Source organism: Xenopus laevis, chromosome 6L (assembly GCF_017654675.1).
Source record: "Xenopus laevis strain J_2021 chromosome 6L, Xenopus_laevis_v10.1, whole genome shotgun sequence".
Lineage (NCBI taxonomy): Eukaryota > Metazoa > Chordata > Amphibia > Anura > Pipidae > Xenopus > Xenopus laevis.
Window position 1 is genome coordinate 69,882,643 of NC_054381.1, and position 15,548 is coordinate 69,898,190.

Here is a 15,548-nt window from a genome sequence, read left to right on the forward strand (position 1 = left end):
TGTCTGTGGTCATCTTCAAAACTTTGCACACTAGTCTCGTCATACTCAGAGAATTATTGCAACAATTTTCTCAATTCGGTCACAGCAAACTTGCCTCAACAGTCAGTTTTAATAAGGAAGCCTTTTGTAGCAGTGGCTATTACTGCAAAACGTTTTTATGCTATTTTGGAAAGGCGGACAGCAAACGTTTACGAGGATTACTCAAACTGTGAGAAGAATAAACCCCATCCACCGTCCGACCCAAAGCGCATTCCCGGAAGTCATGTATTTCCGGGACGTTCTTCCGGCCTAACACGTACGTGACATATTTTGACACCCAGAAGTGCCGTCACTCCTGGGAGAGAGAGAGATATATGGTGTGAGCTGATGCTGTATTATTATGTTCTAGCTGACATGGATTATGCAATGGACGATGACATCTGCGTCCTGACCCACGAGAAAGCCGTACGGAAACCCTTTTAAGACGGTCGAGGACGGAGTACTGAAGGCTGAGGGACCGAGAAATAACACTTGAGGGGAGTGGCCAGGTTAGAGGTGTGACTGCAGCCTCTGAACATGTGCGGAAACAACAGGCGAGCCTGCCTGCATTCCACTTCCTTATGAGAGCGCATACAGGAGACTTCTCCTGAGAATGTCCTAAAAGCGTTTCCGTACTGGTGTGATGTCACATCCCTCCTGCATCTTGATCGCATAGCCGGGACAACACAACTTCCTGGAAGCGGCTCCATTCGATTATTTAGTGTAATGAAGTGTGAAATTTTCCCGTCGGGATTAAGAGGATAGTTGCAGCAAAACTTTAAGCACAAACGAATATCATAGATTGTAAGAAAGTAAGTTTTGGTTTATGCATTTTTTTTTTTTAGGAACAATTAGAACAGGGAATGGCACTGTCACACCGTTGACTCAATTATTGTTACCGTGTAAATGTAGTCTGCAGTGCTGCACAATATCATGTTGGATACATATAGAATTATAAACCTTCCTGTTTTTCTGTGCCAGTCAGTTGCCCCCAAATCCCGAGCAAAATAGCAACCTTTACTGAGGAAACCTCTTAACAACAGTATCAGATTTGTTCATATGCATTTGTTTCTTTAACAATATATATCTATTATGATAATATATATCATTATACATGCCTCATTACAAAACAGAAACGTAGATGTATTCATTTACATTCTTGAGAGTAACCTATAGTAACTGATTTTGCAGGACCCTACATATTTTGTTGAATACAAAACTGCAAATATTGTTACAATTAGTGATATTTAGAGTTTTATCAGAATTGTCACTATGCACATTCTTGACTCACCTATGCTATATTATAAAAATGTAAAGCATCATACAATACAAATGCCACAGGTCTTTTGAGTCTTTTTGAAACAATATATTCCAGGCATAAGAAGGTACCGCATTAGTGGATTGTATTTGTGGGTGTGCATTAGGGTTGCTACATCACCCCTTTAAAACCAAACACATATGGAATACACAGTCTATATGGATAATTAGCAAGTAATTTAGATGCATGGCTGCTCATAAATCAGTTCAGTCTGCAGCATGCATCTAAATGATCAGGCTGTGTATTCCATATGTCTTCGGTTTTAAAGGGGCGAGGTTGCAACCCTAGTGAGCATGCTCACACATATACATGCACAATTCACAATTTTTAAGTTTACACATACACAGTTTTTTACCTTTTATGCACTGTATTGTGTGTTTTTGCTCTAAAATATTGTTTTCTTGCCATGTAAACAGTGTATTCCTGTATACATTTTGTATATTATTTCATTGATTTTATTTTTTGCATTTAGTGATTTGTGTTATTTTGTTAGACATTCTATTACATATTTACAGAGTAGCCCATGTTTTATCCCCTTCACTGCGCCCCTCCAAGTTTCTCCCAACATCAATTCATTTGAAGTAAAGTTCCGTTGTGTCCCAACCTGCCATAAATCTGCAGAGTCGTGTGGAGGATTTCAAACATGTAATTTTTCCTATCCTAGGATCCTTATCTGTAATTTTCTTCAACATGGATCTTGCAGGAGCATGCATGGTTGAAGCTGATTCAACTGCACATGCTCCTCCAAGATCCTTGTTGGTGAAGTAACAGAAGAGGACAAGAAGACAGTGGAGGATGGCACTTTTCAGTGGAATAGATGTTGAGGGGAGTGAGCTGAGGGGCAGTGAGGATAGCTGATGATGGGCTGAGGTTTAGTTTTCCTTTAAATGCTTATTTGTGTCTGTTAATCTTCACTAGTAGGAGAGTGTTGTACTGTGTCAGCCATAGTTCAGAAAAACAAAACAAAAAAAGATGTGGCAATGTGATAGCATTTATTGGCTAACTGATATAAAGCTTCAACAGGTCTTAAGCTTAAAAGCTTATGGTTTGATGTCTGTATGAGAGCAAGGTCGGGTCCAGTAATATATTTTGCAACCTTTCATCTGGTTGCAGCTCCTTTGAGATTTTCCTTAGGAGTCCCAGATGATGTTTGTAAGTAACCACTGGGGGACAGGTACATAACTGTCCTTTTTTCCCCTCCTTTTTTTAGAAGGTTTTTTCTTAGGATTTTACTTTCTTTTTAATTTACCAATAGTCTATATACCTAATTAATAATTGCTTGCCAGGGATTGATAGATTCTGGTTGTTGTTCATGTCTTTAGAACAGCATCAGTCTTCACCAATGCCCTTTTGGGGGCCTGGGAATTTCTGCTATGAAAGAGGAAAAATATTTGGTTTTATCAATTTGCCCTCATTCTGTTACTTGGTTGCACAAAAATATTGAGACCCTCAAAGTACAAAGAAACCAAAAAGATGACTTAATTTATCCTAGTTTGCATAAATACTCCAAACTTTTTTGTTATGCTGTCTCAAGAGGCTCTGATGGCAGCAGGTACTGTTGGCAACAAGTCATAAATCTAAAGCACATCTGAGAGGAAATATTGGGAGCTGAGAAATACTTTTTTCTATTTTTTGTTCTGTAACAAAAGTAATAGTAGAGGTGCAAGCAGACAAAACAAAAGATTGGGAAAAGATCAACCACCATTTACTAGTCCAATTGTGTAATGCACTAAACTGAGTTGCATTGTCTCTGCTCATCACTCCCACTTTGTGAATCAATACTCTGCTTATGTGTAGTTGTGACGACACTGTCTCATGTGAGGAGATTTGTGGTGTCAGGATTTTCTGCAAGACAGGAGGCCAGGAGCTTCATGTTAACAGCTTTGTGGGAGGAGTAAGTAGTGATCCATGACTTTGGGCTGTGAATATCACTTAAAAGGGAATAAAACCCCCCGAAACAATGTCTTGTCTAATTGAAGAAAACATAATTCCAAGCAAATTTGCAATATACATTCATTACAAATTTTCTATGTTTTTTTAAGTAAGTTGTATATGTATTCTAGTTTCTGCTCTGATGGCTCAGACTTTGAAACAATGTAAGACGAGGCAGCTGACTAACAGACCTGTATTTGCTGGGGAACTAAGATTTCTGCAACATTGTTTAAACCTTTAAGTGCCACAGAACGTAGAATCTACGTTCTGTGGATCAAAGGACCAAAGTGCCACAGATCGTAGATTCTACGTTCTGCAGCACTTACAGGTTTGCGAGCGGAGGAGCGGCTGTTAGAGCCGCTCGCTCCATTCCGTCACGATCCCCTGTCCCTAGGCAACGAGCAGAGCAGGGGATCGAGTGGCCCCTGGGGCGCGATCGCCCAGGGGCCCCAAAGCGGCAGCAGGGACGCGTTTCCTATGCGTCCTGCTGCTGCCTGCACTTCACTTCCGCCCAGCTCTGCCCCCCCAAGCCTGATGACCGTTGGAGCTGCAGATCTGCTGCGTGGGGCCCTTTCTCTTCGATCTGATGCATCTACCCCAGGTAAGTGTAACATTTACACACACAAAAACACACAAACACACCAACACACACTTATTACAGTAATATACACTTACATTCACACTTACACACACTCACACATAGATTTTTGGGGATTGGGGGGGTCACACACACTCACACCCATGTACACTTGCACACGCGCAAATAACATGCAATTTACCCGTTGTGCACACGCATATGTACATATATGGCTTTGTGGCTTTTTTCTTTTCTCATCGCATCGTCTCTTTTATGGCTAAAAAAAAATGTTTTATTGTCGTTCCGTATAGCGTATTCGTTAACCGTACTGTGCAATAGCTTTTGTATGTTATTTTGGTGGTTATATTGCAATTTTGGGTATTTTGGTGCATTTTTAGCCATTTTATTGCATTTTCAGCTCTGCATTTGTGTTGTTCACTTGTTTCTGTCCGTATAATCGATTTGGCCCAGCTAAAATATTCAAACGGTAATTCTGGTGGCCGATTACACTAGTGTGAAAAAAAAAAAGCATTGATTTTTGTGGTTTTACTAGGTTTTGGTGATATATTTGCATTTCACACTGTTCTGTGTTATTTTGTTTTGCCTATGTAAATTTTATCTACTATATATCCATTTGTGGGTCTCTGTGCGCCACATAGTCTGGTAAATCTATGCATATTGGGCATCAAAGTGTTCAGTAGACCCCTGTCGTTCATATTTAGGATGTTTTATGCTGATACGTTACGAAATGTGGGGCACATAATGGGGTAAAATAAAGCTTTGTGACGATTTTCAGAAATTTGATAACCGCTACGTTCAGCATAGCTTTGCAGTTTGGTAGTTTGCAGTAGAAAGATGTAATTACCTTTTTTAGATTCGTCAGAATGTGTACTTTGTAAAAAATGTATGGTTTTCTAGGGTCTCCATACTGTTAGGGGGTCTTATGGTGCAAATACACATACTGGGTGCTTATATTGCAGCAGCCAGAGCGTCAGCCATGAAAATTTATATACACTACTGTAATTTGGGCGCCTCTGTACACCACATAGTTTGGTAAATCTATGCATATTGGGCATCAAAGTGTTCAGTAGACCCCTGTCGTTCATATTTAGGATGTTTTATGCTGATAAGTTACGAAATGTGGGGCATATAATGGGGTAAAATTCAAGCTTTGTGACGATTTTCAGAAATTTGATAAAAACCGTTATGTTCAGCATTGCTTTGCAGTTTGGCAGTTTGCAGTAGAAACACTTATTTACCCATATTGGATTCGTCAGAATGTGTACTTTCTGAAAATATATGGTTTTCTGGGGTCTCTGTACTGTTAGGGGGGTCTAATGTCGCATAATACACACACCAGGTGCTTATATTGCAGCAGCCAGCGCGTCAGCCGTAAAAAAGTATATACACTATTGTCATTTGGGGGTCTCTGTGCGCCACATAGTTTGGTATATCTATGCGTATTGGGCATCAAAGTGTTCAGTAGACCCCTGGCGTTCATATTTAGGGTGTTTTATGCTGATAAGTTACGAAATGTGGGGCATATAATGGGGTAAAATTCAAGCTTTGTGACGATTTTCAGAAATTTGATAAAAACCGTTATGTTCAGCATTGCTTTGCAGTTTGGCAGTTTGCAGTTGAAACACTTATTCGTCAGAATGTGTACTTTCTGAAAATATATGGTTTTCTAGGGTCTCCATACTGTTAGGGGGTCTTATGATGCAAATACACATACTGGGTGCTTATATTGCAGCAGCCAGAGCGTCAGCCATGACAATTTATATACACTATTGTCATTTGGGCGCCTCTGTACACCACATAGTTTGGTAAATCTATGCATATTGGGCATCAAAGTGTTCAGTAGACCCCTGTCGTTCATATTTAGGATGTTTTATGCTGATAAGTTACGAAATGTGGGGCATATAATGGGGTAAAATTCAAGCTATGTGAAGATTTTCAGAAATTTGATAAAAACCGTTATGTTCAGCATTGCTTTGCAGTTTGGCAGTTTGCAGTAGAAACACTTATTTACCCATATTGGATTTGTCAGAATGTGTACTTTCTGAAAATATATGGTTTTCTGGGGTCTCTGTACTGTTAGGGGGGTCTAATGTCGCATATTACGCACACCAGGTGCTTATATTGCAGCAGCCAGCGCGTCAGCCGTGAAAATGTATATAAACTATTGTCATTTGGGGGTCTCTGTGCGCCACATAGTTTGGTATATCTATGCACATTGGGCATCAAACTGTTTAGTAGACCCCTATGTTTATATTTAGGATGCTTTATGCTGGTAATGATACATGGACAATACGATGCTGGAAAGTTGAAGCTTTGAGGCAATTTTCAGATATTTCACCAAAACCGACAATTGTGGGAAAGCCTTGTGACTCAGTAGTTTGGAGCAGAAAGGCATGGGTACCCATTTTAGATTCTGTAGAATGTGTACTTTCCAAAAATATGGGTTTGGGGGGTAAACATATATTTCTGTGTTTTTACCCCACAAAAATGCAGTCAATGTGTTGATTTTTCATTAGCTGAAGTTACCCACGGGACTGTTTGTATGCGCTAACTTCATTTTGGGGCCTCTAAATGCCAGATACTTTGGTAAACTTATGAACAATGGCCACCAAAATGTTCAAAGGAACCCTGGCAATCATATTTAGGGTGCTTTTTCTTAGTACGTAATGATACATGGGTGATATGGTGCTGGGAAGTTGAAGGTTTGAGGCAATTTTCAGATATTTCACCAAAACCGACAATTTTTGGAAAGCCTTGCGACTCAGTAGTTTGGAGCAGAAAGGCATGGGTACCCATTTTAGATTCTGTAGAATGTGTACTTTCCAAAAATATATGGGTTTGGGGGGTAAACATATATTTCTGTGTTTTTACCCCACAAAAAATGCAGTCAATGTGTTGATTTCTCAGTAGCTGAAGTAAAGTCCTGAACAATTTGGATGTGCTAACTTCATATCAGTGTCTGTAAATGCCAGATACTTTGGTAAACCTATGCATAATGGGTATCAAACTGTTCAGTGGACCCCTGGCAATCATATTTCAGGTGCTTTTTCTTGGTACCTAATATAGTTTGGGATATGCGGAGCAGCAAAATAAAACCTTTGAAATGATTTTTCAGAATTTTATTTTGAAAAACCGCTATGTTCAGACAAGCTTTTATGTTTGGTAGTTGGGAGTAGAGAGACATAGTTACCCATTTTGTAATCGGCAGCATGTGTACTTTTCAAAAATGTATGGTTTTCTGGGGTAAACCTATGGTTTCAGGATTTTTTGCCTTGGAATCTAAAGCATGCCGTTTTCTGCCTTAGTGCTTTCAAAATTCAGTAATATACTGCCGGGAGTTTTTGCTGTACAGAAGTCCTAAATCTCCCTAAAACTATACATATCTGGTATTGGCACGTTTGAGAGACATAAGGCTTTCCAAATCAGTTGGATTTTCATCTGTAAAATGTAATATTTTTCTGGTATAAATTGATATACGATGAAAAATGGTAATTTTTCATTTTTTTTTTTGGTATTTAGCACTATAAATTTTTTTGCACAGGTGGAAATACATGAAAACTCAGGCAGATTTAGAAAGCTTAGTTTCTACCGAAAAAAACAATGTATAGTTTTCCTAGGTAAACTATAGGTTTCCCCTCAGAAAATGCCCCTAAATTGAGAGAGCACAAAATGCTTAAAAACGGCTGGCATTCGCGTAACCAAAATGTGAAATTCTGCTGGCACTTAAAGGGTTAAAAAGTAACAACAGGAGTTAAGTAAATGCTGCTTTTAATAGCAATTGTTTTTGGGGTGCCCCACAGGGAGAATTGGAAATCCCCAAGAGGGAGTATGAAAGTGTGACTGATAAGTGTGAGTTTTAGAACACTTATGTACAACCTGTATCTATGTAGGTGCTCCCTGTTAGCGAATAAAACTTATCTGATTTCTTTTATCTTGTTTTCAGGTGGCATTCTTGAAAGAGCAGATTTTCTCATTAGAATAAAAAGTTGCCTGACAACAAATAACTTTAAAAGCACTAAAAAAATTTTTAATAAATGTACATTGAAAATTTGCTTAGACTTATGTTTTATTTTATTAGGCAAAGTTTTATTTTGGGGTTGACTTGTCATTTAAGAAATTAAGCAGTTCTTTAACAATAGTGGTAAAAAAATTGTAAGCTACCACAGCTAAGGATCTGTGTTATCCATTGAACTTTTCTTACCAGTGATATTAAACTTTGATATAGGACAGTGGAGTAGGCCTGTATTGGCTTAAATATTGAGTTTTCACAACTGATTTTTTCAGAAAGTCCCCTCTGACAGATGCAATGTAATGTCACTTGGGATATATATTTATATATACACATACTGGCTGCTGGAAGTAGCCTTTAGAGCTATGTGCATCAAAAAATGCTTGACTAGCACCCAACCCTGCCTAATCATTTGGAAGACATTGAACACTGTTGTCGAGATCTGCAAGCTGTTGACAAATTCAGCTGGTTAAGCGTCTGCTACCCACATCTGGGCCTGCTGGTTTGACCCCCGATCTGCTCATCACTATTGGCCTTGGGATTTGCAGTGATAGGGTGTAAGAGTGAAAAATGTATACCATTTTTTCCAACTGTACCCACCTCTGATATGGTTAGCTTTTTTAGTGAGATAGAGGCAAAAATCTTTTATTTTAAATTTTTTGTGTTTTGTTTCCTTTTTCTTCTTTTCCATATTTGGTTCATTTTTTTTTTTTTTTTTTAAATCGTTCTTTATGAGTGTTCACAAAACCCTTAGGGCCCAGACTGACTGAATGCTTTAACACCTGCGCGGAATATCCTCTCCTGCAGGTAATAAAGTGACCTGCCCCTTTGCTGCATGTGGCAATCCCAGGTGATAAAGCAAAAGTCTTTTTCCGCATGTGTCCCACTTTGCTACATTAAGGGGCAGATTTATCAAGGGTCGAATTTCGAATTTGAAAAACTTCGAAATTCGAATTCAAAAAGACCAACTGAAATTTATTATAATTTTATAAAAAAAATATTTTTTTTTTGGCTGAATAGGTCAGTTTTCGATCAAATTCAAATTGTACAAATAAAAGTAGTCGCGCATTCGGTCTAATTTGATTAGAAGTTTTTCCAAAAAACCTTCAATTTTCCACCAGTGACTCCAAAAAATAGTTCTAGGAGGTCCACCTTAGGCTAAAACAGCAATTCAGCAGGTTTTAGATATTTTAGAAATTCTAATTTTAAAACTTCGACCTTTAATAATTCTGCCCCTAATTGATGCATTTTGCATGATTACCTGGTTAGCAGTGTTTTTGTTCATAGTAAGTGTGCAGCTTTATGGCCTCTCAGAATTAACCACTCATGGAGCAAATCAAACCTTTGTCCAAAAGGGGTGCACTGTGGGGCACTGCCAACACATATGTAAAAATGTTCCAACTGGTCCACATTGTTTTCAATATTGTTAATAGTACTGGGGATTTATAGTTGCTATATGTTTTGGAGTGAAGTACCACCAATGTTTAATTTTATTATGCGTTTCCACATGGTTTGTGCAGCTGGTACCCCCTTTAGGTGCTGATAGAATTTTTTGCCATTGTTTCAATGAGAATGTTTGCTTTACAGTTCCATGCTTTACCACGCAGATGTTCCATACTGGTACCCAGTCCTACATTTTCAACTTTTGTAGCCTGAGATTTCAGAAAGTGTACTATTTGAAGGTGTGTATAATGTTGGGAGGGTGGTAGTTCGAACTTTTCAACCAGGTCTTCAAATCTCCTCAAAGTGTTTGCAAAATAAAGGTGTCCAATAATGGTTATCCCTCTGACGCTCCATTCCTGAAGGTTTATATTCGGGATTATGTACCTCAGTGCTGTAATATGAGTCAGTGATATGCGCAACGTAACCTGCGTTGTTGGTAACAAGGTCACATTGGAAGGTCTGTTACGTTTGGGCAGCCAAAATAGCTGAACTACATTTCTATCTTTAGCAAAACCTGTTTCTAGATCTACCCAATTTCTCATACCTGGGGGAGAATGTAAGCGCACCACCGTCTCCAGTATTGTTGCAATATAATATAATTTTATGTTTGGAATTCCCAATCCTCCTGAGCTTCTTGGGAGTTGAGAGCAGCAGAAAGCTATACTTGGGGGGTGTATTAGCCCATATGAATCTGTTAATGATTCGTTGTATGGCTGGGTTGTACAGTGGGGGTAATGCTATATGAAGTGTCCTAAACAAGTACAATATTTTTGGTATTATATTCATTTTTATTGAAACTGTCCTGCCCAGCCAAGATATTGAGTATGATTTCCACCTTGCACATTCTGATTCTACCATCTTCAATAATGGCTGATAATTTAGCTGGATCCTTGGGCAGCTTCAGGCCTAAAAAGGTTAAATAGGAATCTCCAATCAAATTTATACGCATATTTGTAACCTTGTAAAGCTAAATGTGGAATGTTAAAACAATGTTAAACGATGTTAGACAATGTTAGAACATTTTGTAATAACTATTCGAAAACCCATCAGGGTCTGGGGCTTTATTTGTTTTTAGGTTTTTTCTAACCTTTGTAATTTCTTCTTCAGATATTGGTGCGTTTAAAGTTTCTATTTGTGATTGTGTTGGTTGTGGGAGGGTTAGGTTGCTGAGATACATTTTTATAGTGTCTAGGGTTGGTTGCACTACCGTACTATCCGTTTTAAGATTATAAAGGTTAGAATAGTACTTGGCGAATTCATCTGCTATGATCTTGGGGTCTGTTAGTTTCCCTTGTGTAGATAAATTCTGCTCTGGGCTTGTCGTTTTTTTTTAATTGTGTTGCAAGTAGTTTGTCTGCTTTATTACTGTTAGTATAGAATAATTTTTTAAGTAGTTTTAGTCTGTAAGCTGTTTTTGCTTCTAGAATTTTATTCAATTTACGCCTTAATGCAGCCTCTACTTGCAGAGGTGGGGTTTTATTTTGTTGGAATGCTTGCCTTTCCAGAGCTTTTATTTTGGTTTCTAATTGTAGTTGGGTCTCTTCTCTAGTTTTTTTTTTTTTTTGCTAGAGATATAAGTTCTCCCCTTAAGACTGCCTTATGTGCTAACCAGACTGTTTGCGGATTGACTTCTCCATTGGAATTTTGATTAAAATATTGAGTGATAACTTGTTCTATTTGAGGCTTGTTTTCCTCTCTGAGTAACAAACTGTCATTTAACCTCCATGGAAGTTTACCACTAAGAGGAGTATTGTTTGGAATTTCTATTCCTAGGGGTGCATCATCCGACCATGTTCTTAACTCTATCCAGGTTTGTGTAGTTTGAGTGGTGGTTTGGGGATCCGCTAAAAATGCATCTATTCTCGTATGTTTGGAATTGGGGTGAAAAATAAGTAAAATCCTTGGCTATAGGCTTTTTCGCCCTCCAAACATCTATTAACCCTTGGGTATGTAGTAGACTATTAAAGTCTTTAGCATGGCTTCTTTGTGCTTTTGAGATAGAGCCCCTTTACCTTTAAGGACATCCATATGTGGGTCTGACATATTAACATCAGGTGTCTACCTGCAGGGTAAGCATGCATGCCTTTAAACTGGAATGGTGTTTTAGACGATATGAGGATTGAAACACCTTTAGATTTGTTTTTAGCCTGGGCGTGATAATTATGTAGAAAGCGTTTGCTATAAAATTTACGGGGGGGGGGGGCTGCTCTGCAGAAATGTGTTTCCTGGCAAAACAGGATATCTGTTCTTGATTTATAAGCGTCATTAAGGATTTAGTTAGGTTTGTTGGGGGAATTTAGACCCCGACAGTTTAATGAATAAAAGCATACCATTTCGGTTGCCAGCGTGCATGCTTTTCCCTTAAAATATCAATACAGCCAAACACAAAAAAAAGCTGATATACCCATGTACTAAACATTTCCAAACCTATAACATGATTAACTATTTATAAACATAGAACATATATGTAAACCATATATTGCATAGTAAACCAAATGGTTTGTGCGGTTGTCTGCTGGTAACCACTATACGACTCCAGTTAAGATGTTATGGAGTCAGTGGGGTAGGAGTAAGATTTTAATCTCTTGTCATAGGCGTTAACATGTCACATAAAGCTAGAGTTGGTGTGGGAGAGATCTGTAAATGATAAAGAGAACGTCACACTTTTTGCCATTCTTTTTGACTTTCCTCTGTGTATGCAAAGGTGTTTGCCGTCTTGGAGGTAGTGCCTGATCATCAATGGTTGTTAGGTCCCATCTGGCAAGAGCTTTTTTAGCCTCAGTCACCGTAGAAAGTGTAGGAGTCCCATTACGCTGAATTATTAATTTAACTGGATATCCCCAACGATATGGAATGCTGTTTTGCCTCAATATTTTGGTGATCTTGGCAAAGGCCTTGTGTCTTATGAAGGTTGCAGGGGATAAGTCCATATATATTTCTAGTTGCTGATAATGTCTTGGCCAGTTTTCTTTTTACGAGCCAGGGATAGTAGTTTGTCTCTTGTTTTGATAAACACAAATCTGGCCAATGCATCATGACATGACATCAGGGGCTGCTCTGGGCTTTGGAACCCTATGTGGTCTGTCGCCATTTCTAGGGCATGTAAATCCGGTAACACAGCTTTAAGCAGCTCAGTAATGTGGTGCTCCAAGTCTCTAGGGAGTACAGACTCTGGGATGTCCCTAAAATGTAGGATGTTCCTATGTCCGACAGGCACTCTAATTCCGTCTGGGTCTTACTCTAGGAGTCTGCTAACTCATTATGGGCTTCTGCAAACTCGCACATCTTGTCTTCCAGATGCGCTGTGCGATCGCCCTGATCATCGGAGAGTTGTTTAATATCACTCAGCAACGTGTGTTTTTCATGTCTTGTAGCATCTCTTTGATTTGAGCTGCCGTAGCCAGTGCCTGTTCTGAAAGCTTGTCTGCCATGGCTTGCGGTACTGTATTTTCTTTTGGGCTGCGTCGTGGATCCATGATGGCGCCGGTGTCCGCTCCTTCGCGTGAATTTTTAGCTGAAGCCGGATTAAAGAAAGCAGTGACTGCTTTCTGTTGCTTTTTCTGCACTTTCTTGGTCCCCCTCATTTATTCGATGCGGAGCTGTAATATTATGCACTTTGAGGGTAATGCTCTCTTATTTCTCCCTCATCATGTCCTCCTTAAAGTGATACTGACACTAAAAATTTTCTTATTAATCTGCATTAAAAGTTACCTATAGGTCATGTTGATCATTTTTTCACGGATAGTACTGTTTTTGTAAGTAATTACAAAACTTAACCTGACTGTTTTGCCAACCTGACTGTCCCTTCTCAGCCTTTCAGTTAGAGTTTCTAATGCTAACTGACTACTGCTGCACAAATATGGCAGCCCCCTCATAGAGAAACATGGGGTAAGAAAGGTAATGTAAAAGCATCTGACAAATACTTATATGACAACATTATAAATAGTATGCAAAGATACATGATAGATATAAAAAAAGGTTATTTTCTGGTGTCTCTTTAATGACGGAGCACACACTTCAAGCGTCCATCTTAGTTAGCAAGCAGACTCCGCCCCTGGGATGTTACCTCTTTATGAAAGCAATGATTTAATAATCTTTTAGAATCCATCCCAGACAGTGAATGCATGACAGCCATGTGCCTACTGTTAGGACATTTTCCTACAGTCCCCAGCACTGACTCCACACTTCCCGATGCACTAGCAGTCCTCCACTGATCAAGATTTATTGATTTGAGGTGGAACGTCATGTATATTATATCCTCCTTCACTGCTCCATTCTTAGCAATCTGTTTCTTTTCATTCTCTCTTCATGCTGGAGTCTAGGTCAGTTAGGTCCAATACATTTAGGGCAGGGTTGCCCAGGACTTCAATCTTGGTCTACCCCAACATGGAGGGAAAGTGGGGGACAAGCACAGTACAGAGGGAAGGGGGGACAAGCACAGCACAGAGGGAAGGTGGGCAGAAGCACAGCACGGAGGGAAGGTGGGGGACAAGCACAGAGGAAGGGAGAGGGATCAGGCTGCAGGCACGGAGGGGAAGGTCACAGGAGGCAAGGCTGAGAGAAGGGAAAGCTGAGAGCAGCAAGCACGGAGGGGAAGGGAGTGTGTTCAAACTTTTATTTTCTGCCAAATTTTGTAAAATGAATATGGTAATAAGGGGGTCTGGCCACAAAATGGGCATGGTCAAAAAAAGTCGCACGTTATCAAGGTAGATCTTCTGATGGGGGCCAGGCGTCGAGTAGATCCCAGTGTAATAAAGTCTAGCACAAATAAAATCTAACAAAATAACGGACTTTGGCACAAATCCTGCATGTAGAGAGATACAATTTCTGTCAAGAGTCAGGTTTTCTGAAAGCGTGAGTTCTAATTACATCTTTTTGGTAAAGTGAAGCTTTGGTAAAGTGAAGCTTTCGTAAAAGCTAGGTCTAGCTGTCCATCTGACAACTCCTGCATGAAGAGATACTGCTGTGTAGAAGACTAATTTCATTGTTCAGAAAAAGTCCATAATATTTAATCAATTATATTTGGAAATATTCTTATTTCTGTAATATTAAGGTTATATTCCATTTTAATTTTTTTAGTTCATCTTTAAAAGAACAGTAACATCAAAAAATGTTGTTTAAATAATTTGTTAGTATACATAGAAAAAAAAAAACACCAAGACAAATTAAAATCACAAAGCCTTTATTAAGAAATAACTTACCTAAACTATGATTCCGCTCCAATTCAGGAAAAGCTAAAAGGCGACGATCCATCGTGCAGCGTTCAATTTCACCTCCCTGGCTATCATATATAAGGAAGCCAGGGAGGAGAAATCGAGCGCCGCACGATGGATCGCCATTGACTTTCTGAAGAAGAGCGCAAGTGGAGTTTCGGTAAGTTATATCTTAATAAAGACTTTGCGATTTTAAAGTTTAATTTGTTTCAATTGTGGTTTTGTTCCGATGTATACTAACAATTTTTTTTTTTCTTTTTTTAAATGTTGATGTTACTGGTCCTTTAAGAATTACTTTGCAGAGGCAGCATTTTGCTTTTTTAACACACTGCTAACCCCTGTTTTCATATGGGGTTGGATGTTTTTTTAGTCAGAAAGAAAATAGAATAAAACTAAAATGATCTTATAGCTTAAACTGGTCTGATTTCCCTCTTGGAATTTTTTGCCCCTTTGTGGCTAATTCGAGAGACTTCAGTTGGGGTTTTCTGCCATGCTCTGAATCAATTAGCAGCTAGGATCTGTCTTTTTCAACTTAAATTTCTATATCACAATGTAAGTACAGTATAATAGAATTATGAGAAAAAATTTAAAAATGTATTTGTAACTTTTGCAGGGCGTCCACCTGGGTTTTATATTTAATTTGTCACAGGTTACAAAAGAATAAGAAAATGTACAGACCAAGAAAACGTGGAAGGAATTTAAGAAGCAGCCACTACCCGTATTATAGAAGATATGTAAGTAATACATCTTATAATACATTTAGAGGTAATATGTATGTGTATAAAAAATAAAAGCCTGTGAGGATATTTTTAAATGTACATGAACTGTTTTTGGAATATTTTTTTCTGGCACTAACATTACATCTTATCCCTATTTCAGACATATGACTCTTCTGATTACTTTTCTAAAGATGATGAGCTGTTTGATATGAAGAGGGCAAAAGGACCTATGCAGGTAACTTTAACAGTATTCAGACTTTGTGGACACGAATATGGGTGTTGACTAAAATGACTATAT

General features: G+C 38.7%; 1 protein-coding gene across 7 annotated transcripts in view; it reads left to right on the top strand.

Annotated features, from left to right (window-relative positions):
* Positions 1–279: 279 nt before the first annotated feature.
* The window catches only part of LOC108705632, a 147,635-nt gene continuing 132,366 nt past the window's right edge, over positions 280–15,548 (top strand). For 3 of the 7 annotated variants that reach the window (XM_041566159.1, XM_041566164.1, XM_041566165.1), the window contains exons 1-3: positions 283–830; positions 15,145–15,265; positions 15,411–15,485. In XM_041566159.1, coding sequence (XP_041422093.1) covers positions 15,200–15,265; positions 15,411–15,485 — 141 coding nt within the window. In that variant the 5' untranslated portion in view covers positions 283–830; positions 15,145–15,199. Of the gene's footprint in view, positions 831–15,144; positions 15,266–15,410; positions 15,486–15,548 lie in introns of all 7 variants that reach the window. The other 4 variants (XM_041566163.1, XM_041566162.1, XM_041566161.1 and 1 more) reach the window with 4 other exon arrangements.